The sequence below is a fragment of the Haematobia irritans genome, chromosome 5 (genome assembly GCF_050003625.1).
Source record: "Haematobia irritans isolate KBUSLIRL chromosome 5, ASM5000362v1, whole genome shotgun sequence".
Lineage (NCBI taxonomy): Eukaryota > Metazoa > Arthropoda > Insecta > Diptera > Muscidae > Haematobia > Haematobia irritans.
In genome coordinates this window covers 112,280,157-112,305,801 of record NC_134401.1, presented here as the reverse complement: position 1 = coordinate 112,305,801, position 25,645 = coordinate 112,280,157, and the positions used below count along the sequence as shown (strand labels likewise).

The following is a 25,645-nucleotide window of genomic DNA, read 5'->3' as shown; positions in this document are numbered from 1 at the left end:
GGCATATCACATTTTGGATCAAAAATCCCTCAAGGTTTTCAATTTCAGGACAATCGGTTAAAGGTGGAGGAGTCTCTATGCTCCAGAAGTCAAATGGGGACTATAAAAAACATGCGCCGATATAGCTCATCTTCGAACTTTACCTTATTGAAGGCTGCATGGGCTTTACAATAGACAGACGGACATCTTTTGGTCGTCTTAGAATTTCACCCTGACCAAGAGCATATACGCTTTATATAGTCGAAAAATCGATATGTCGTGTTACAAATGCATAGTGGTTGGTTTGAAAAAAAATTCATATACGCATACTTACATCTTTTCCCAAGACTTTCATCATTATGCGAACTTCATCGGAATCCACACCACGTTCATGACCTTTGGGTTTCTTGTCTGAGAACTCTAGAAGATCTTCACAACTAACGGAATTCGAATCATTTAAACGATTGACAGCTGCCGAAAAGAGCTCAGCTTCAGTTAAGGGCTTTATAACACATGAGTTTGAGTCCAAAGACTTTGGTGTTACCATGGCTTTGTCAACAGATTCTCGAACTTTTTGAAATAGAGCATTGCCAGCAAGCTCATTATCTTGTTTGGGTGGTGAAAGACTTTTAGATTTTAGGAATTTCGATTCCGATGAATGACTTAATTGTGAATGTGATTGTGTTGTGACTTTTTGCGATGGTCCAGCAACAGCTGATTTCTCTTCACTTTGAATGGCATTTGATGACTCTTCATTCGCTTGCAAATGCTCTATACCCGAATTCTCCTCCGGTGGATCAGATGTTGGAGGTGGCGGAGGAGGCGGTGTAGGTGTTGGAGTTGGAGTTACATGTCTAACATCTAAACTCTCATTGGATTTCTTATCACAATTTTGTTTGCTAAGCTTTACCAAATTCTTATCAATATCCAAATTTCTCAATTCATCTTCATTGACATACAGACCACCGGCCAATTTTTGGGCATCGAAATCCGCTTCTTTACTCTTATGATAGTGATCCTTTTGTATGGAGAAATTATAAAAGCCATCGGTGACATCGGGCGATTGTAAAACTTGATCCTTATTGAAATCTGCCTCAAGTATAGATTCAAATTGCAATGATGCTGTATCATCGGAGCCGATATTTTGATATGTTCTTTCTTGGAGATTTTGTGTTTGACTTGTTGTCGTCGTCGTGGTATTCTCATATTCAGCCATATTGGAGGGATTGTTATTGTTATGATTGACATTGAAAGGTTTTATTGTGGGCACAGTGGTCATATTACGAATATTGATTGATTGACTTGTCATCATCGTCGAAGTTTTCAAAACCATTAATTTCTCCTCTTCTCCCATAACCTTATTGAGAGTCCTCTGGACTCCATTGGCCGGGATTATTAAGGGATATTTACGAACATGACGTTTGGCATTTGTTTGTATATGCTTTTTACCATCCTTGGGTGGTACAGGCAAAGGATTTAAATCTCCACCCTCGGGAGTTTTTGCTTTACCCTCTGCTGTTGATTGATCGGGAAATTTATATGATGAGATATTGGTAACATAACTGGGACTTTCACATGGCGATATGTTGTCACTTAAACGATTATTCAGAGTCGGATTGCTATTGATATCACCAGTTTCTCCTCTTTCCTGCATACTACTCATCTCTTTAAATAATCCCAGTTCCGCCTTCCTAGCTCGGCTGGCTGCACCCCTTGTTGGCAGAGTTGTTGGTCTGGGTGCATTTTGCAATGGTGGTATTATCAGTTCTTGTTCATTTTGTGAGGATCTTTCCATATGTGTGGGTATAAAATCATCACTACTATCGCGATTTAGATTACACGAACGCCTGGGCAAAGTTTTGGAAGATTTCGCCGACAATTGTGAGTCTGGTTTTCGCAGCATACATGTGGTTGGTTCGATACCCATGATGTGTTTACGATCGATTAGACTATTGTAGGCTTCACGTCCTTCTTCTCCGATAATGGCCTAGATATGGAGTGTGGATGAATTAAAGAAAAAACATAAAATAAAATAAAATAAAAATTGAAATTAAAAAAATAAAATATTTTAACGTAAAAGAATAATAAAAATGATAGTTTAGAAAGAAATAAGCGTTTATAAACAAAATTTCAAAAACCAAAATGTTAAAATCTTTTAATATTTGGGCCTGTATCAAAAGATTAATTGGGAAATGTTAATTCGGAAAAAATGCCCTCAGTTCTATAGAATTTTATTTTATGCAAAGATACCAATTTTTAAGTCGAATACCGTGACCAGAGAATGAAGCCGTCGAATGCCGCTGATTTTAGCCGCCGCCCATTTTTTTTTGGCAGTCGACGCCTCCGCAGAATATGTCGACTCATCTCGACTCAAATGTAGCCGCCAATTAAAATCCAGAAAAATCTATTAATTTTAAACTTTCGATCCATAATTATCCAATATTAGGTTTCTACTAAAATTTCACAAAAATCTTGCTCAAAAGATATGAATGTGTAAAAAAATGTTTTTGAGTCAATAGAGAATTACATTTTATCGAAACCGAATAACTAAATGTAGGTAACTAATTGTAAATAAACCCGGATTTAGTAACACGATTACTTTTAAATGCACATCACTAAAAGCAATCACCTTTGAAATGAAAAATGACCCGTTTTTCTAACTATCGGTTTAGTTTCTACGTTAAAAAATGTGTATTTTGAGCCGTTTTCTTAAAGGTATCCGATATAAAGGTACTAAGTAACCGGGTGCAATTGTAGCCAACACTTCCTCCTCTCCATGAAAGATGAATTTAGCCAGATATCTCTGCTAAAACCGGATATGTATGCCGATGAATTTTATTGTATCGGTGAAAAGTGGAATTTTGCATATTAAACTATTATATTAATTTTTTTTGAAATTGTTTTTCGGGTTTTAAATCGGTTATGGGTTGTAGTGAATCGATTATTCGGAGTTACATTTTTCACAAAAAATAAAAACAACAAAACACGCGAATTTAAAAAAATTTTAAATTTTCTTTTTAAACCGGATATAGATATAAATCGGTTCATATTTCCGGTTCTAAGAAGAATTTCGATGTAAAAAGTGCAGTGGACGAAATTTTTTAAACGGATATGGATATACATCGATAATTATTTTCGGTTGTAAGCGCCTCAAACGAAAAGTGTTTCTTTTCCAGCCGGGAATAGATAATAATCGTTTATTAATTCCGGATATCGGAGTAAATTTTTGAAATTTGCTTCTCTTAGAGGCTCCGCAAGCCAAATCTGGGGATCGATTTATATGGGGGCTATATATAATTATGGACCGATATGGACCAATTCCTGCATGGTAGTTGGATACCATATACTAAAACCACGTACCAAATTTCAACGGGATCGGATGAATTTTGCTCCTCTAAGAGGCTCCGGAGTTCAAATCTGGGGATCGGTTTATATGGGGGCTATATATAATTATGGGCCGATGTGGACCAATTTGCATGGTCATTAGAGAACATATACCAACACCATGTACCAAATTTCAGCCGGATCGGATGAAATTGGCTTCTCTTAGAGGCTCTGCAAGCCAAATTTGGGGGTCAGTTTATATGGGGGCTATACGTAAAAAATGGACCGATATGGACCAATTTTTGCATGGTTGTTAGAGACCATATACTAACACCATGTACCAAATTTCAGCCGGATCGGATGAAATTTGCATCTCTTAGAGCAATCGTAAGCCAAATTTGGGGGTCCGTTTATATGGGGGATATACGAAAAAGTGGACCGATATAGACCAATTTTTGCATGGTTGTTAGAGACCATATACTAACACCATGTACCAAATTTCAGCCTGATCGGATGAAATTTGCTTCTCTTAGAGCAATCGCAAGCCAAATTTGGGGGTCCGTTTATATGGGGGCTATGCAAGTCGATAGACGGACGGACGGACATTCTCAGATCGACTCAGAATTTCACCACGACCCAGAATATACTTTATGGGGTCTTAGAACAATACTTCGATGTGTTACAAACGGAATGACAAAGTTAATATACCCCCATCCTATGGTGGAGGGTATAAAAAAACACTGCAAGCGAAAAATTTTATATGAATATGAATAAAAACCGGTTATTATATCTGGTTCTAGTAGAGATATCAGCCGAAATTTAACTATAACGACTAGGTAGAAGTTTTAGCTAAAATAATGGAATCGGTCAATTGGCACCTTTACTTCGAGCAGTTTTTGACTTTGAAGCTGTTTTCTTACACAAAACCGGTTCCAAAACCACATTTTAATCTGTATATCAGGAAGAGATATATCAGATCGATTCATACATCATTAGCTTTTTAGAGATGTGCATTTTAAAGAAGTCGGTTAACCAGAATTATATTGGCGATAAAAAGTGGATCCACTATGACAATCCTAAGCGAAAAAATCATATGGTTACTCCGGTCACGTGCCTTAACATCAACGGCAAAGCCGAATATCTATGGAAAGAAGCTTATGATGGGTATGGTGTACTACACCCTCGAAAACAATAGTATCTGTAGCATCTACTCCCAGACATAGTCTGCTTCAAGCATATATATTTTCAGAATTTGTGCAAATAAAAAATTGTTTGTACTGTGCAAAGATATTATGTTTCACACTAAGCATATCATTTCTTATTGCGCCGTTTGCACAAGTGAATGTATAAAATGAATAATGCTTAGACTTAATTTTCGATTTTGATGATCCAAATACAAATATGCCTCTCAAGCAGAGCACCATTTGCTCTCACTGTGTTACGTTGATGTCTCTAATCTATCTAGCCCTATCTAACGTTTTTAAACAGATATAAAAATTTCTAAATTATTATATGTTTGCATCCAGAGACATTTTATGTAAGAAAATGTGATGTCCCAAACATAATATGTTCTAACATATTAACATACCATATATATATCCCAAACTTATTATACTAGTTTACGAATATTATATGCTTGCACTTAAAAGTGCTGTACTAAAAATTGAGTTCCAAACATATAATTTTTACACCCTAAACATATAAAAAAACAAGTATATAAAGCAGTAAGTTCGGCCGGGCCGAATCTTAAATACCCACCACCATGAATCAAATATTATAGTTTCCTGTGAACATTTCAGGGGGATTTGGTGACAAGCAGATCAGTTCAACCAGTACACTTTCCTAAGATAAATTCAAAGATTTTACCTATGAAGACTAGATCAGATTCTGGATTTATAAGAAGCATATTTGTTTGAGTTTTAGAGGAATCATAAACATCGTGTGCAAGTGTGCAAGAATATGAAATAACGCCTTGATTTAAAATCTAACATCTGTAGCTTTTTACCCCCATTATTTAAATTATTACCAGAAGTAAAATCTGGAAACTATAATTCATTTTCAAGCAATTTTCACTATCAGTGCACATGGACCGATATTCACCATTTTCGGCACACCTCTTTATGTTCCTAAAATACTTCTAGATTTAAAATTTCATGCAAATTTGATAAAAACTATGGTTTCTAAAAGCCCAAGAAGTAAAATCGGGAGATCGGTCTATTTGGGAGATAAACCAAAACATGGACCAATACACGCCATTTTCGGCTCTCATATTTAAGGTTCTAAAATACCTGTAGATTTCTCATTTCAGGCAAATTGGATAAAATCCACGGATTCTAGAAGCCTAAAAAGTAAAATCATTTCTTGCACACCTGTTTGTATTCCTAAAAACCTCCAGATTTTAAATTTCAGGTACAGTGGACAACAATTACGGTTTCTAGAAGCCCAAAAGGTAATATCGGGAGATCGGTCTATCTGATGGCTATATCAAAACATGGACCCATACTCACCATTTTCGGCATACCTTTTTATGGACCTAAAATACCTCTAGATTTCCAATTTGAGGCAAGTTGGATAAAAACTACGGTTTCTACAAGCCCAAGAATAAAATCTGGAGATCGGTCTATATGGGGGCTATATAAAAACATGGTCCGATACTCAACATTTTCACCACACCTCTTTAGGGTTTTAAAATACCTCTAGATTTCTAATTTCAGGCAAATTGGATAAAAACTACAGATTTCATGCGCCCAAGAAGTAAAAACTGGAGATCGGTCTATATAACATGGACCGATACTCACCACTTTCGGCACACCTCTTTATTGTTCTAAAATACCTCTAGATTTCAAATTTCAACCAAATTGGATAATAAATACGGATTCTAGAAGCCCAAGAAGTAAAATCGGGAAATCGGTATATATGGGGGCTATACCTAAACATCAACCGATAGTCACCATTTTTGGCACACCTCTTTATGGTGCTAAAATACCTCTAGATTTCCAATTTCAGGCAAGTTGGATAGAAACTATCGATTCTAGAAGCCCTAGAAATATAATCGGGAGATCGGTCTATATGGGGGCTATACCAGAACATGGACCGATTCTCACTATTTTGGCACACCTCTTTGTGGTCATAAAATACCTCTAGTTTTCCAATTTCAGGTAAATTGGATAGAAACTAAGGTTTTTATAAGCCCAAGACCCCAAATCGGGAGGTCGGTTTATATGGGGACTATATCAAAACTTGGACCGATATAGCCCATCTTCGAACTTGATCTGACTGCAGACAAAAGACGAGTTTGTGCGAAATTTCAGCACGATTGCTTTATTATTGAAGGCTGTAGCGTGATTACAACAGACAGACAGACAGACAGACGGACATGGCTATATCGTCTTAGAATTTCTCCCTGAACAAGAATATATATACTTTATATAGTCGGAAATCGATATTTCGATGTGTTACAAACGGAATGACAAACTTATTATACCCCCGTCACCATTCTATGGTGGTGGGTATAAAAAAACAATGTACGAACTTCTGCAACCTAGCTAAACGATCACAGGAGCTTTGTATTGAACGCAATTGATACGTTTGCGCCGAGTATTGCTTGATAGATCACAATATTTGGAAACACGCAAGTGGGAAGTCCTACCCCACCTGTCCCGACATTACCACTTGTTCCGATCGATAACGCATAACCGGACTGATCAGCATTTTTATTCTTATGAAGAACTCAAAAAATAGGTTGATTCCAGGATTGAGCCAAATGGTGAGTCGTTTTTTCATAGCGGTATCCGTATGTTACCGAAAAGGTGGAAAAAAGTAGTGGCTAACGATGGACATTTGATCAGTCTTTTTTTTCCGCATTTTAAATTTTGTGCTCCCTATAGACCATTAAACAAAATATGATTTTGGTTATTGTAACTCCATGATACTTCTTTATTTCCATAACTCTTTTTGTTTTGATTTCTTTCATAACTTTTAGAAAAATTCTTACGATTTAAATACAATTCCACAATGAAATATTATGTAATATGTTTTTTATGTGTGTTTGTGTATGTGTAGAATTTTTAATATTTTATTTGTTAGGGAACTAAATTCGGTATTTTTAGGACAGGATGTTTGTTATAATGCAAAATTTAATTTTTGGAATTTTGTAACATCACACATTTGCTTTAAATAATACACTCTTAGAAAATGGAGAAGGGCCGATTAATAAATAAGGGTGCCAAGGTTAAATTTCGCAAAATCGGTCAATACATACATATATAAGATAATTATATCTAAATCTGAGCCGATTTCTATGGTAGTTTGCAGATGTAATTGATATTACAAAATATTACATTATGCGAACTTGGATTAACATCGGTTAATAAATAAGATTATTATGACCAAATTTCTGCTGCCCGATTCCATGTTTAGCTCAATGAAAAGGAACCCCCTGTTTATAGCCGAGTTGGAAATGGGTTTCACATTACGGTTAAGCCACTTAGAGATGCTTTAATACACGCAGCATTACCAAGAATAGGAGGAATATGATCACCTCTTAGAGAAAAATATTATTTTTGGATGGGAACATGGAACATTTTGCCGCAAAAATGTTGGTTTCTCCCCAAATATAAAATGATTGTCGAAATCAAATACATAATGCCTGAGAAAATAAGATGTTACATATTCACTGTTTATAGGGTGATCATATTCCTTCTTTGGGTGTATTGAGAGGAATTAAACCACCGTCGAAAAAAAAAAAACTTTAGAATATGTTAAACGGGGAATGAACCCATGGAAGGCCTACAACGGCTGGGCTAGATCGACTCAGGACGTGATTCTGTGTGGTTTAAGGCATACAAATATTTGTTCTTTGCAATCAATAAATGTTGGGATTATAATGACAATCAAATCGTCGACTTTTCGACTTCACAACTTTTTCTAATTTTAAAAGTATTTTCTGTATAAAAAGAGCTATGTATATAAAATCGACTTTAATTAAAATTAAAATTTAACAAATTTTGATGTCGCGACTTTCGAATTTTAGGTATAAAAATTTGATCACTAAAAAAGTCGATTTTGATCATCAATTTTCAAAAAAATACAAAAATTCGATGAATCGATTTAGGAAATTAAAAAAGTCGCTGTCAATTTTTTTTTTGACACAAAGTAGATATATTTTCCAACTTTCCCACATTTTCCAAAATTGGAAAAGTTATTTTTTTTCCATATTTCGAAAATTTGAGAAATTTGATTTTGGACTTTAGTAAAAATTCATATTTAACCCTGGAAAGTCATCCTTATTTTTCGTACACTTACGTCATCCATTTTGACTACGGCTTACCAAAATTGAGTTTATTTTCTTATTCAATTTGTTTTTAATTAGTATAAAACAAAAATGCATAAAATGGTTAAATTTATCATTTCCCATTCGACCAAAAAGCATTTTAGATCGAAATTGAAATTATGCGTCGTCATTTTGACGAAGGATGACTGTATAGGGTTAGAACATATTTACGTCTTTCGACTTTTTGGTGAATTTTAGGTATAAACAAGTAAGTAAAATCTAAAGTCGGGCGGGGCCAACTATATTATACCCTTCTCCACTATGTAGACCAAAATTTTGTGTTATTATGAAGGTTTATATTTCCATATACAAATATTTATATCTTAACCGATTTTGAGACAATATCTTGTACTTCTACAAAATCTCTAGAATTAAAATTTAAATCGGCTAACGTCCTGGGATAAACACAATGTTAGTAAAAAATAAGGGAAATATAAAGCTAGACCAATTTTAATGCAAATGTACAAAAGAGCATTTGTGATATATCGGGCCATAAATACGTATCCGAGATATAGGACAATTTGAGTAATATTCAATATTTGCTACTTAGCAGTGGCGATTTTCCAAGGATATTGGTTAGATCTCGCCAAGATATGTTGTCAAATATGGGTTGTGAAATAATTTCGCCAAGTCGGAGCCTTATTTAAAACTCAACCATTCTGTGGAAAGTCTGGCATTACAGTGTGTAGGGTCATACCCTACGATATGGGGAAATTATCACAGAATTTTGTGTAAATGTGGGTATTTTGGCCATATTTGTATAAACCGGAAGAACAAATATATGGAAGCTTTATCTAAATCTACACCCAGAGAAGGAATATGATCACCTCAAACATGTTTCAAGAGCACCATGTTACTTTTTCACAGCGACAAACATAACATGTTTTCCGAAATCAGATACATAATATCCGAGAAAAGAACATGGTTTCGACAAACATGCTACATGTTTTCCGTGAAAAAGTAACATTTTATTCTTGGAACATGGTTGGGGTGATCATATTCCTCCTCTGGGTGTAAACCAATGAGATCAAGATGACACACTTAAATAGCATATTAAATATATTCCCTGTGGAAACTATACAGTCAATTCGAGAAAACTGCCATTGCAAATGGGTCTAAAATATGAAACATTTTACCCTATTTCCCCAACTCTGGCGTACATATATATGGGAGCTATATCTAAATCTGAGCCGATTTTGACCAAATTTCACATGCATAGTTAGAATAATAATTCTGCTACCTCTGCAAAATTCGTAACTTTTGCCTCCATGATCATATGAGTGTAAATCGGGGGAAAGATATATATGGGAGCTATATGTAAATCTGAATTGATTTCAACCAAATTTGGCACACTTAACGATACTACTAAACGGTACTTAGAGATCCAGAATTGAAATATGGGGGTCGCTTATAACATATGGGGCCTATATACAAATATGAACTTGATATGGACCAATTTTTGTGTGATTGGGGATCGATTTATCTGAGGGCTATATATAACTATAGACCTATATGGACATGGTTGTTAGGCATGGTTGTTAACGGCCATATACTAGCACAATGTAGCAAATTTCAACTGACTCGGATGAAATTTGCTCCTCCAAAACCAAATCTCGGGATCGGTTTATATGGGGGCTACATATGTTTATGGACCGATATGGCCCACTTTTGGCATGGTTGTTAAATATCATATACTAACACCACGCACCAAATTTCAATCAGATCGTATGAATTTGCTTCTCCAAAAGGCACCGGAGGTCAAATCTGGGGATCGGTTTATATGGGGGCTATATATAATTATGGACCAATTCCTGCATGGTTTTTAGAGACCATATACTAACATCACCTACCAAATGTCAACCGGATCGAATGAATTTTGCTCCTCCAAGAGGCTCCGGAGTTCAAATCTGGAGATCGGTTTATATGGGGGCTATATATAATTATGGACCGATATGAACCAATTTTTGCATGATTGTTAGAGACCATATACTAACATCACCTACCAAATTTCAACCGGATCGGATGAATTTTTGCTCCTCCAAGAGGCTCCGGAGGTCAAATCTGGGGATCGGTTTATATGGGGGCTATATATAATTATGGACCGATATGAACCAATTTTTGCATGGTTGTTAGAGAGCATATACTAACACCACGTACCAAATTTCAAGCAGATCGGATGAATTTTGCTCTTCCACGAGGCTCCGGAGGTCAAATCTAGGGAGCGGTTTATATGGGGGCTATATATAATTATGGACCGATAGGAACCAATTTTTGCATGGTTGTTAGAGACCATATACTAACATCACCTACCAAATTTCAACCGGATCGGATGAATTTTGCTCTTCCAAGAGGATCCGGAGGTCAAATCTGGGGATCGGTTTATATGGGGGCTATATATAATTATGGACCGGTATGAACCAATTTTTGCATGGTTTTTAGAGACCATATACAAACATCACGTACAAAATTTCAACCGAATCTGATGAATTTTGCTCCTCCAAGAGGCCCCGGAGGTCAAATCTAGGGATCGGTTTATATGGGGGCTATATATAATTATGGACCGGTATGAACCAATTTTTGCATGGGTGTTAGAGACCATATACAAACACCACGTACCAAATTTCAACCAGATGGGATGAATGAAACGGATGAAACGGAATAACAATGTTAAAATACCCCCATCCTATGGTGGAGGGTATAAAAATCAATAGCGATTGTCTTTGAACCAAAGTAAAACTGTGTGCCAAATTTGAGGACGATCGGACTTAAACTGCGAGCCGTACTTTGCACATAAAACTAAATCGACTCAATATTTAATTCTAAGACGATCGGTATATTAAACGATGGGTCTCAGACTTTTCCTTCTTGGTGTTACATACAAATGCACAAACTTATTATACCCTGTACCAAAGTAGTGGTAAAGGGTATAAAAAATGTTGACGTCGAGACTTTCGTCTTTTTTTGTGAATTTTTAGTATAAAAGAACTACATCATTCGTTTTTTTCGATTTTTTCTTTAATCCTTCGTCAAACTGACGACGCATAATTTCATTTTCGATCTAAAATGCATTTAATCGATTGACAAATGATAAATTCAAGTTATACTAATTCAACCATTTTATACATTTTTGTTTTATACCAATTAAAAACAAATTCTCAATTTCGGTTCTCATTTTTGTTAACGATACAAATTATAGCGTCTTGAAATAAAATGACTTCCCAGGGTTAAAGTTCGATTATTATCACTAAAAACTATGCTTTGTCGAAAGTCATGCAAAAGTCGATATGTCGATTTTGGAAATAACGAAAAGACAAAAAGTGTATTATCCGAAAGTCGCTTTGTATTCCTAGCTCCAAGTAAGCCTAAACTACTGAGATTGCATTTAAAAATATTGTTTTCTCTGAGTGCATACAGTAAAACATTTTATAGAATGTTTATCGCCAAAAAGCCAAAAATCAAAAGAGCAAACATCTCCCACATTTCCCTTTTCGAATATTCCATACACTACAAATAGGACAATTGTTTTGCAATAATTAATTACTTGTGTATGGTTAGGTATTATTTTCCTTTTTTTAAGTAATAATATTTATTTGTATTTTGTTTACGTGGATAGTGTCATAGTTGTAATAAATATATTTATATATGTATGAATGTATTGTAGGTAAATTGTAGAATAGTATTTTGTCATGTTCCTTTTAATGATAGGTAATAATATCAATAAATATTTAGAATTTGAATACAAGCTTTATTTAGCCATTTTGCATTTGTTTGGTTTTTTTTCTTTAAATTTTCGGGGTATAATAAATATTTGTGGTAAATTTTGAGGGTATGTTTCTTTATTATATTTTGGACATAGCTCACAATTTTTGGTAGTTGTTTTTTTTATTTCTTCTAAGAGGATTAATTCAAATTTGATTTTATTTTATCAATAGTTTGTAATGATTTTTCTTGTTAATTTCATTTTTTTCGAGAATATATAAGTCTTGAGGTATGATGATTATTAATTCGTTTAAATTTCAAATCTGTTAAGGATTTTCTTTATGTTATGTGTTTGTATTAGTATTTGCTTAATTGTTTTCTTTGAATTTTTACTTGAGTATGTATGCAATGTAAATAGGCATTAATGCATTTGTGATGTTTGTATGTGGATGTGTGTGTATTATTTAATAATATTAATAATGATTTATATGATTTATATCAGTCAAATTAGATTAATGGGAATATCAATGATTTGCTTAAAAAATTTTATGATAGGTTTGTGTCGCTTTTTAAAAAAGTCCACCTTGTTATTTCTGTCTTATTTAATAAAATTGTTTTTTATTTATATACGAGTGTGTATGTGTTTGCATGCGAAGAAGATGTATTTATGAATGGTTATGTGTTGAGATATTTTTTCAATTTAAATGAGATCATAGTTTTTTTTTTTTTTTTTTAATTTGGAGTCTTTTGAATTTTTTATTGCATAATGAGTCCTTTATATGGAGAAAGATGATCAAATCCTTAGAGGCTTATTTTATTTAAAATATATGTTATGGTTAAACTTATTTTAAAAATATTTTAAAATAAGTATCTATTTACAATTCTTAAACTAGTCATAATGCTTTTAGCACTATTTATCCAAATACCTAAAATTTTAAAAGTACTAATAATACTTAGGACCTAGACTGGACACTGGAAGATTTTCAAAGTGGAAAGTTTTGAAGGTAATAAAATTCTAATGCCATGCCATGTTTAGGAATGCTATAATTTTAATGTAAATAGGTCAGTTTAAATGGTAAGTTTGAAGAAGTTAAATCTGAAATCACCATGTATAGGGAAGCTTTTAGACATATTTTGATTTGCGCATTTTAAATTTCGAGGAAATTTTTTCAAGGAAATGAGATGAAAACTTCGCTTTTCCCCATTCCCGAACAACTGAAAATCTGGGAGCTATATTAGTTTATGGATCTACGTATATGGACCTATGTTATTTAAGCCCGATTTACGCTTATAACGCTTGTCTGGAACGTTATACGTATAACGCTTGTCTGGAACGTTTGACATCAAATATTTTCAAAAATTCGCAATTTTTCTAAAAAGGATTTAACATTTTTTTTTTCGGCAAAATATAAATAATTTGCACTTTTTTTTAATTCTTAATCTGTTTTTAACCTATTTGAAACAATAATTTTAAATTTCCCATTAACAAATATAAAAAAGGTAATTGTAAAAAAAATTACTCAAATGAACTTCCTGTGCAGTTAAAATAAAGAACATCTTTGGAAGTGCTTTTAAAGTTATGCCTGTAGAAGAACTTCCAAATTTTTTTTGCTGGGTTTGGTCGGTTTTTTGCTAGATATTTGAAAATTGTTCTCCGAGTTGCTTAAAATGTTCTGGGAAAAGATGGTGTTGACCTTCAGACAAACATCAGCTACTTTATTTTCGAGAAACGTGGTCAGAGAGGGGACTTCCCCTTTGCCCGACTTTTGTTTTAAGTACCGCGAAAGAACTAAACTTCTTCGATTTAATAGAAATTTACAGAGGACATGGGGGAAGGGTATGAAATAAATGTGGTTTTGGACAGGGAGCACCCAGAGAAGGAATATGATCACCTCAAACATGTTTCAAGAGCAAAATGTTATTTTTGAACGGTGAACATGGAAAATGTTTGTCTCAAAAATGTTATTTTCTCGATAATTATGTATATGATTTCGGCATCCATGTATATGTTTGCAGAGAAAAGAACATTTTAGCGACAAAAATGTTCCATGTTCACCATCCAAAAATAACATTTGGCTCTTAAAACATGTTTGGGGTGATCATATTCCTTCTCTGCGTGAGGGGGCCTACCCCTTATTCGACTTTTTTGAAATTGCGCGTAAGTTCTCCGATTTACTTCAGCTCGGAAACAGCTAAACGGATTTACTTGAAATTCTTAGAGAACGTAGAGAGTGATTATGTCGGGAAAATGGGGTACCTCTTTTTTTGACTTGAGGTCGGGGTGCGGGACCTCCTTCTTTTATTATTCGATTTTTTCTTTAAGTGATAGTGAAAAATCGAAACTTTTCCAATAATGTCGGGAAAATGGGGTACCTCTTTTTTGACATGAGGTCGGGGAGGGGGACCTCCTTCTTTTATTATTCGATTTTTTCTTTAAGTGATAGTGAAAAATCGAAACTTTTTTGATTTTTTTTTAAATTTTCGAAGGGCATGGGGTAGGTTATGAAACCACAATACGGTACCTGACATGAGGTCGGACAGGTTTACTTAAACTTTATAGAGGATGTCGGTTAATAATTTTTTGACATCTGAACGATTTGAAATTGGACATAAATTTTGCTAATTCCTTGAAATTTTCAGGGAAGGATAATTGTAGCCTCTACACAAAGATCTTTGTTTTTTCAGTCGGAGGGGCCTCCCTTTTGCCCTATTTTTTTTGTTTAAGTACGGTGAAATAACTAAACTTATCAGATAATAAGGCCGACACACAATAAACACACGGCTTAATTCTTCGCTAAATTATTAGCTTTGAAAAAAGTTGAACCACACGCAATTTTTGAGCCTGCACACAATAAATGTAAGTTTGGCGCCGAGGCTTCAAAAAAAATTAAAAATATTTTAATTGTTTGGGCTTTGGTAGGCTATTTTGTTTTTGACGTAAAAAACATTTTTTACTTCCAGGTTTGTAATGAAAATATAAATTTGTTTATGTTTATGAAGCGAGCCCTATGTGTACTGGAAAAAATAAAGCCGCTTTAAAGAAAAGAAAAAAGCTAAAGCATACACCTGCTTTTTTTAATTGTGTTTCGGCCTATACTCCGTTCCTGTATATCGAACGAAAACTCAGTCGAAAGAAAAGCAGTCACTCGAGTTCGAATTTTATAATTTTTTTTAATTTTGAAAGTTCATTTCGTTTGTATGAGAATACATTGGTTATCAAAAATAAGTATTTTCAAAGTTTTGACCTGAGAATTCATTCAAATGTTAACAATGTTTACTTAACTCTTGACACATATTGTATACCTTCGTTTACTTCTCGACAACAAAATATTGTTTTTTAATAAAAAATAAAATATGGGTATTTTGGCCAATTTTGTCCAAATCGGAAAAACATATATGTGGGGGCTTTGTCTAAATCTGAGCCGATTTTTTGGCACACATTTTTAAAATGTTAATTGTACTCTCTACACTAGTAGAAAAAGTTTCGTTATATTAACGAAATGTGTCGTTAAAAGTCAGCCAATGGAACAAATTCGTTAATACAACGAAATTTTTCGTTATTATAACGAATTTTCGGTCAATCAACGTAACGTTTCGAACTATTAACGAATATTTTCATTGTATTAATGAAAATGTTTCGTTATATTAATGAAAATTTTTCGTTGGCTGAGTTTTAATGAAATTTTCTTTGTGTGTATGCAAAATTTCACGAACATCTGAGTAAAACTCTGGTTTCTAGACCCATATAAGTGCATATCGGGCGAAAGATATGTATATATGGGAGCTATATTTAAATCCGAACCAATTTCTTCTCAAATCAATAGGGTTCTATTCTGACCCAAAACACATACTTGTGCCAAAAGTCGATTGGACTACAACTGCAACCTATACTTTGATCACAAAAATGTGTTCACGGACAGACGGACATGGCTAGATCGACTCAGAGGCCCACCCTGAGCATTATTGCCAAAGATAGCCTGTTTCTATCTCGTCTCCTTCTGGGTATTGCAAACTCATGCCCTAACTTATAATACCCAGTGTGGCTCAGGGTATAAAAACATATAACCGGTTCATGAGTCCTATTTCTCTGCAGCTGGTTTCGACCCTCTCCTAATAATGGGGATATGGACCCCAAAGTCGGAAGCATAGGAAACGTGGGCACTGGGACCGTTCGGTGGTCTGATATAGGTTAGGTATTTTCCTTTCTCAACCGTCGAATTGAACGGACGTGTTTTTTAATAGCGGATTATTTCATAGTAATAGGTACCTATTACGAATTTCACTTGTGGTGCAAAATTAAACCACCATGCAGCGAAATACAAAGTCATCCACTGGGTTGCTAACTTCAGGGCCCAGTGGACGGGTATAGACTGAAGTTATAAATTAGTCGAAACGGGATCAAAGATCGTTTGCCTCAGTTGCAAAAGACAGCCTTGTGATGCCTATTATTAATAAAGGAGCATTGGACGGTAAGATTCCAAAGCAAAAATGGGGGGAAATTGAGAACGCGATGTCTGGTGTCTACTCAGAGGTGCGAAAAAAGTTTCCCGGACCAAGTCCTCGACGGCAAGATGCTGGATGGTATCAAGGACGATATAAGTTAATAGCATTTGCGGACCAGAGGTCAATGGATTGCTTTAAAGCTGCTTTGATTCTAATTGGTGAAGTTTGGGAAGGAGCCGCTTTGGAGTTAGTCGATAGAAAAAGACATACCGGCTAAACCTGAAGCACATGCATAGATACCTGCAAATCCTCCTGATCCTGAGTCAATACTAAACAGACTAAAGGAATGTAACCCAGATCTTCCAACCACCGATTGGAAGGTTGGTCGTTTGTATGAGGTGGATGGACCAAGATGACATGCGGTGTTTATATTGAACATTGAGTCGCTGCCACATCTACCCCAGACCCAAGGACGTGTAAGTTATGGCTTTCATGACATCCCTATGAAGGTATACAAAAGCGATCAGTCAAAGGATTCCGAAACGGTAGAGTTAGAAGAAGGAAAATCTTGCGAAGCCGAAGGAGACATAAAAACTGCAGAGATTGACGAACATCGTATGCGGAATTTTGTGTAAGGCGTAAGCGAATTTTAGGGGCATATAGCTTTAAATTACTGGCGGACCTGAAAAACGTTAACTTAAGCAGTCTGTTAATGTTTTTGGAACAATCTGGTTGGTCCAACAAAAGAAAATAATAGTGAAGGTTCAGTGGTTAAAACTAGAAGTGCCCATATTTAATAGGTAATTTTAGTTAAATGTGGTATCACAATGGACTGAATAGTATGGCCCGATTAAGTTTCAGGCTCACTTAGACTATTCAGTCCATTGTGATACCACGCTTAACTAAAAGTACCTATTAAATATGGGCACTTCTAGTTTTAACCACTGAACCTACTCAATTATTTTCTTCTGTTGCACCAACCAGATTGCTCCAAAACCGGCCAGCAGACTGCTTAAGTTGTCATTTTCCAGGTCCTACAGTAATCTAAAGCTGTATGCTTCTAAAATTCGCTTACGCCTTACACAAGAGGTGTCTAATTGATTCATTTTCTTCCGTATCATGACAGTTCATGCAGTAATTATTATACATCGCGTGGTCTGATCTTCGAACTTGGCCTCGCGCAAAATTTCTGAATTATAGCTCCATTTGAATGTGAATAGTAAGATTACAACAGACAGACGGGCATCATTAGATCATTTCTGATCTAGAATATATGTATATATGTGATCTGGAATCGATATTTCTATGTGTTACAAACGCAATGGCAAACTGATCCTATGGTGGTGGCTATAAAAGCGTGAATACACTTTCCAAAACTATCTTCCATTTCAGATCTATATCACTGGCTAATATACAGCACTAAAATCAACTACAAAACCATAATTGTAATTAAAATACATTGTTTATAAAAATTGATCATCTTTCAAAAACCAAAACTATTAAAAATATTACTAAAGACTCGAAATAAATGTTAAGACATTCTTTTCGAGTAAGAAACCCATGGAATATTTTTCCAGCTAATTGGTTTTTTGCCATGAATATAGCATATTTTTGTAGATTAGATGTTTATTGAGTTTATTTGATTGTTGTTGGTCTTTAGGTGATTTGAATATTACTTTTGTTATAGTAGTGGTGGTTGTTATATGGTTTCATTTGCGGTTGTTGTTGTTGTTGCTGTTGTCATTCTTGTGGTTGTTGATATTCGTGGTGTTTGTAAGGCACTCCTTAGTTGAGAGATAGGATATTAACGGATATTTCCAGAGAGAGCAACTATTGTCTTGATTGTTATTATGTTCATATTTTCTTTCTTTCTCATCTATGTCTAAGAAATTCATTCACATCTTTTATTGGAAGGAGGGCGAGGAGGGTTTATATTTTTTGTTTGTTCTTTAAATTCTTTAGAGTTTTAGGTCCATTCTATTTACGATCTTGAGGGTAAAGGGAGGGAGGTATACATCTGACTATTTATGATAATTGGTTCCATTATTTTGGTTTTAATTTTTTACTTGTTTTCAATCCATATATAATCTCAAAGTAAATTTAGAAAATATTTCAACATACGCTGTAGCTATGGAGCTGGACTCGGTGGTAAATGATGATGATGGGGACCGCTATAACCCAAACGATATTCAAATTGATCACTATCTGTGGTGGAAGAACTTAGAGTGGAAGATGGATGATCTTTGGCCGTTGCATAGGAGGAGTGTGGTGTGGCAGCATTTGTGGTATTTTGATGTTGCTGATGACGCCACAACATCTCATTTTGCTTAACGGTGGAAGCATGAATTTTCTCTGGCCATTGAAATTCTGTGGCTGTAGTACCGTGCTCTTGATTATCATTAAGGGCTGACGGTGGACTACGGCCTGTTAGACGAGTAACATCAAATTCTTGGAAAACTGAAGAGTTGCCAATGACATTACGTGAAAATGGTGTAGCCGCAGAAGATGCCGATGAGGATCCCGATCCTGAATTATTGGTGACACTGGAAACTTTAAAAGTTTTTGGTGGCTTATTAAGCACTGGGACATTATAATTCTTTTTGGGTGCTTTACTAGCACCGCCAAAATCATACAACCTTTCCTCATAGGGATAGGATTCTTCGTAGGGATTACGATTGTAGGGACGCTGGGATGAACCCAAACCAGCCACAGTATTGCGTCCACCACCTCCGCCATAGTTATAGTGTGGAGCCGATTTAATACTAGCATTCGATCCATACATTTTACTCTTTCTGGCATGAACATCATCACGATCATCTTGTATCGATTCAGAGAAAACTTTTCGCGTATAGCCTTGACGGCGATGACGACGTGGATACAAACTTCCTGAGCTGGTGGTTCGTGATCGTATATCACATTCGGATCGTGCCATACTACGATCCATATCACTCTCATCATCATCGGTACTGGAAGAACTTGTGGCCACTTGCGGCATGGGATTATAGCTTAAACGCCTAAGCGTGCGAGCTCTTATCGAGCGTGATTTGTAAGAAGATTTCGGTTTGTGCTGCATATCCTGAGGGTCTAGAGACAATTGTTTGGCTTTGCTGCCCCGTTTATCTCTTAGTGACAAACCATCGCGATTTAAATTGTCAGTGAAAGACATAGAACGGCGTCTCTGTTGATCATGATGTAGACCACCATTGTAATTATCCGAATGTTCATCAATTCTCAATTGCTGACTGGGTGAGTAAATCGAGGTATTGCTTGATTTGTGCATGCCCGATACTGAACGGAATGGTGATACCAGATTCTCATCGCCATATTTGAAGATTTGATCACTTTTGAAATTGGCATAGCCACTACCACCTCCACTGCCACCACTTCCATTACCGGCTCCACCGCCACCACCACTGCTACCACCACCCAACATACTGGGTGAGGGAAAACTCAAATCCTTGGGACTAAAATAACTATCTTGGGGACTATAACTAGACTTTTGACTACTACGGCGAGACAATGATATCGTATCTCTGGATGCAAATCCTGTATCCGGTGTACTTGACCTTTTGTCATGGGAACTTTGTTGCTGCTTAATATTATTGCTATTACTGTTCATCTGTTGAGCCTGGGAGCTCATTAATTGTAAATGTTTATCTAAATGATTGGTGGCCGCTTTAAAATCGAATGTTGTTGTGGTTGTATGTTTACCATTTTGATAATTATAAACGGTGGCCGAATTTAGGCTACCCGTAGCACTACTTATTTCATCATCTAACGATGAGACAATACTCGAAAATTGGTCATTGAGTATGGTCTCATCGGAATCGTTTTTATCTACATCCGTATAGGTATGCATAAAATCTAAATTTAAAGCCTTAAGAGTATTTTCAATGTCCAAGAGATTTTCGGATAAGGTTTTCTTATCCTTACGGGGACTTTCCGTTATGGCATCCGTAAATTCTAGAGAGGGCGGCGGTGTGGGAGCTGTAAAAGAGCTACGACTACCAAATTGTAAAGGACGTGATAGGATTTCACGTGATTTCTCAAAACAAAAATCGGAACTTTCTTTATCGAACAGCGGTATGCGTATATCGCTGGATGATTTTTCCATTGTATTCATGTCGTTTGATATGGAACGAAAACACTGTGTTTTAGGTAATTTTGTTTTTGGTTAAAAATTGGTTAAAAAAAAAACAAAGCAAAATAATTTCAAAAAAAAAAAAAAAAAATAATAATAATAATCGAGAAATAGAAGAAGAGAAAAAGAGATGCACAAAATATTTTTTGATTAAATTATATTTTATTGTGTTAAATATAAATAGCCCAAGAAAATAAAAATCCAAAAATATTTTTCTATAAAAAAATATCCCATAGCTAATCCAACCAAACATTCCGAAATCCATTGTCTTCATTATCAAAGATATAGATATTGATCAGAAAACGAAATCCTAAAGTCGTGCAAATCTGTCTATAGTGTACACTACTTTACAGACGGCACCAATAACAAAGGCTCCCACCATGATCACCTGCATTGAAGACGAAGCGAAAAAACTATCTCTCACATGGGAAAAGTACTGACAATAGCCCCAGCTGCACTATTGTCTGTCATTCTTTCTTATGCAACGACCAAAGGTGTATAGATATGACCAAGTACGTTAAGCACGGCGAATGAGGACGGACACTTAAGAATTATGGCAACACGCGAGACATTTCGTTTGCGTCATCACGGCTCTTGGGCTTTGGGGTTGACCACCATGGGAGGAAGAAATTGTGAAATATTGCATCGAGGAATCACAATGGACCTATGGTGGTCTAAGTGGACTTGAATGCAAAAATTGATGTCATGCTCTACAAACTATCCTAACCATTGCCCGCCATTTCTAAGGGCTTCGGCCGCCTGCCCATAATTCTCATATACTTTGAGATACGGACGTATATATTTGAACGAAAGACAAATGCAAGTTTTTCAAAACTACAACAATCGCCGCATTAGTGAACTATCACCTACTCTCTTCTTAGTATTGCTGGCAGAAATACGGGGAAATCATAAAAGCAATAGCATTATCCTAAGATAAAGTTGGGACCACTGTAAAAGACCACTCGAACGCCGGCATAAGGTATACAGAATTACAGTAACCTTTGGTAACGTTACACTGATCATCGGAGGTGGTGGACGAACGTTTTCAACCGAGGAGGGTCATTCATTGTGTCCTTGGTCTCCGAGCCACATACACGCCATTATTTATGGATAGAATTATCAACAGAGCCTACGCTCGATATGAGCATCAAAACTACGCCCGATAAGTTTTGATGCTCATATCGAAACACCTGGACTTACCAGCTAGGTTGCCACTCGAGTCAAAAATTATCTACCAAAATTTAGAGAACATTTTATCAAAAACTAGCAAACAAAAAAATCTTCTTTGCAAAATTTTATTTCTATAGAAAATTTTGTCAAAATTCTATTTCTATAGAATATGTTGTCAAAATTCTATTTCTATAGAAAATTTGGTTACATTTTATTTTATTTTCTCAACATTTTATTTCTATAGAAAATTTTGTCAACAATTTATTTCTATAGAAAATTTTGTCATAATTTTATTTCTATAGAAAATTTGGTCAAAATTTTATTTACATAGAAAATTTTGTCAAAATTTTTTTAAATAGAAAATTTGGTCAAAATTTTATTTCTGTAGAAATTTTTGTCAAATTTTAATTTCTATAGAAAATTTTGTTAAAATTTTATTTCTATAGAAAATTTTGTCAAAATTTTATTTCTATAGAAAATTTTGTCCAAATTTTATTTCTATAGAAATGTTTTTTCTATAGAAAATTTTATTTCTATAGAAATTTTTATCAAAATTTTATTTCAATAGATTTTTTTAAATCATATTTCTAAATATTTTTTTTAATTTATTTCAATAGAACATTTTGTCAAAATTTCATTTCTATAGAAATTTTGCTAATCATTTTATTTTTATAGATAATTGATGAAGTACCTCTTAGTTGGAGAAAAATATTCTGCAAAATATTTCCAAACATCAAGAATTTTACCAATCTAACAAACATTAAAAAATCTACAATTTTTGGTAGAATTCTACCAACTGTGGCAACCGTGTGCATGACCGGTCAATGGTTAGAAATCTGTACTGCTATATGTCACCGTAGTGCCATAGCATTCACTAAGTGGTTTCACCGCAATGTAAAACGTCGTTCGGACTCAGCTTGCCATTGAGTAAAACTCAGTTATAAGAGAGAAGATCAGCACTGCGAGTAATACAATGAACTGAATAGTCAAAGTGAGTTTGAAATAGTGGGAATACCTAACCTAACCTATCTCATTTGTTCACACCTCAAATCATGATTGCACCAAATTTGGTCATAAATCAAACATTCAAGCGTTTCAGGCGTTTCAGGAATCAGACAGACAAGATACCTGAACTCAACCCAAAGATGAACTTATTCTTGAATGTAAAGGGGTTTCCAACCAAAGATGACGTCATTTTCGGAGCATTTATTGTTGCAATGAATGGAGAGATGAATTATTAATAAATTCCCATTTGATGTTCGTTGTTGGGTGGTAGTTATCTGGACCTAATTTATTTTCAACAAAACTAAGCAACATAACCGGTGCTTTTTTTACGGGAAAAGATACCGGGCGGTTTTATATCTCGAAGATGCGATAACAATTGGCCACCCAGTTCTTGTACTTTAATAGGTTATGACATCATTCTTTGGATCTTCATTATATCAAAGATAGAATTCGTGAGGATAGCATCTATTTTACGATTCGGTTATGCAAAATTTCATGAAAAGTATATGGTCCTGTAAACTTGGCCATGGTGGTCATTTAATTGGTATTGCTTTTCATTATTAATAGCATCCCCTCCTCTTAAGTATGAAATAAAGATCAGATATTTATCTCAATAATGTTTTTTTTTAAATACCAAATTGCCACCTCTTATTGGAAAATCCTTTTATTTAACTGCCCGCTTATTTCACTTACGGCCATTTTCATGTATCTCCGTTAGACTTTAACTCCCAGTTAACAGAAAGTAAAAACGAAATATCTTCTCTCCGGTTAACTTTGACTGAACAAATTTTAGCAGTTAAGTTTCTAACTGGCATATGGAATATATAGACAATATCACAGACATGTCCATGGTACGGTTTAAAAGTTCGTTAGCTAACGTAGCACAAACGGAGCTTCCTGAAAATGGGGGTTAATCCTATACGGGATAACGTTATATTTCTTTGTCTTTCTAGAACGATTACTAGTCCAGTGTAGAGAACATTTCTTATACCAAATAACGACGAGTCCGAATGACGTTCTACAGTACCTAACAAGACCTAGAGAAATTTCAAATGGCCTCAGTAATACTGAGGGAATTGGTTAACAAGAAAATTTCGGAATGTTTGGTTTGCTGTATAAAAAATAATGGACTTGCTATGTAAGTATCAAAAATAAAAATAAACTTACCTGTAAATCAGGTATACTTTTCAATTCCTCTGTAAAATTTTTCTTTTTCGAATGTGGCGATAAGGAATTCATATTTGTTGTAGATCCTCCAGTGCCTGGATTATGTAAACCGGAACCATGATTTTTATCGCCACCATGATGACTACTGCCATGACTACTTAGATGTGGAAAACGAAAACTAAATTTTCGTTTAGGACTTTGTGTTGAGGGGGTTTGATCGGAAACTAAATCGCACATGGATCTAAAAGAATAATAAAGGACATTAAGTAATTATTGGACAATATATGTAGATTAGGTTATCTATACTAACCTAGCACTAATCTCATTAGCTATTTCGATTGCATGATTTAGTATTTTCTCATCCTTAACCGATATGGGTTTAACAGTACCGCTGGAATTTTTTGACTTCTTAGAAGTATGACCACCTCCGGCACTATTCTTACGTATTAATTTTGAGGTTAAATCGGAAAAATCACTTCGTTTATTAGCCGCACTGTGCGACTCCGATTCAGAGTTTTTTGACGACGATGCTGTGGCACTCATCGATCCAAACATTGAATTGATCTCATCCATTAGAGATGGACCAAAATCTAATTTATCCGGTGTGATTTCATCATCGGATATCTCATGGTATTCATGGGGTTCCTCAAATTGTACACCACTACTACTTGATGCACCACCACCACCACCGTTTGTGATTGATGAATGACGCCACATCAAATTCTCCTTGGCCTCAATGCCATAGTTATTGTTCTGCAAAGCCAATGTCGATGCAGATGAAGTGTTATCATCCAATGTTTTGTGCGTAAAGGGATTTGTATTGTGCAAGGGAAATTCGAATGTTGTGGTTTGACCATTATTCGAAAATTGTTTGGGTGTATTCTCCGTTGAGGGTATAAATGACGGATTCATGGTTGAGTTGTTTTGTGACGAATCATCAGGAAAATATCCACTTGCGGTTTGCAATGAATCTGGACTAGTTGGTGTAGGTGGCAGTAAGAGTGGTGTTTGTTCAATATCTTCTGAAGGTTTATATGGTGTAACAATTTGCCGTGGCACATGATTATACTAATACAAAAAAAGGATAACCAAAATTAGCAAAGGATTCTGGTATACTCATTCGTACGATAGGTTATGATATAATTGACTTACATTTTGTGTGGTACCTAAAAATGCAATATCACCAAAGGAAGCTCCATCAATGCCAACATGGCCAGTATGTTTAAAATCATTTTGTGGTTTAGAAATCATTTCTGTGCGTAATTTTCTTTTACTGCAACGTTCATTGGCATTACGGGTGAAAGTATCTCTGTAATTGTAGAGAATAAAATTGATTTAAAGATATTTTTGCATAAAAAAATATTAATTAATGTATTTGTTTTTGT

The 25,645-nt window shown here is 35.1% G+C and overlaps 1 protein-coding gene across 1 annotated transcript in view; it reads right to left on the bottom strand.

Moving 5' to 3' along the window:
- The window catches only part of LOC142238272 (activated Cdc42 kinase-like), a 73,752-nt gene that overhangs the window by 4,113 nt on the left and 43,994 nt on the right, over positions 1–25,645 (bottom strand). Inside the window, exons 7-10 of the mRNA XM_075309877.1 lie at positions 25,413–25,569; positions 24,571–25,328; positions 24,261–24,501; positions 314–1,966 (exon numbers count right to left, since the gene is read on the bottom strand). Coding sequence (XP_075165992.1) covers positions 314–1,966; positions 24,261–24,501; positions 24,571–25,328; positions 25,413–25,569 — 2,809 coding nt within the window. The remainder of the gene's footprint in view (positions 1–313; positions 1,967–24,260; positions 24,502–24,570; positions 25,329–25,412; positions 25,570–25,645) is intronic.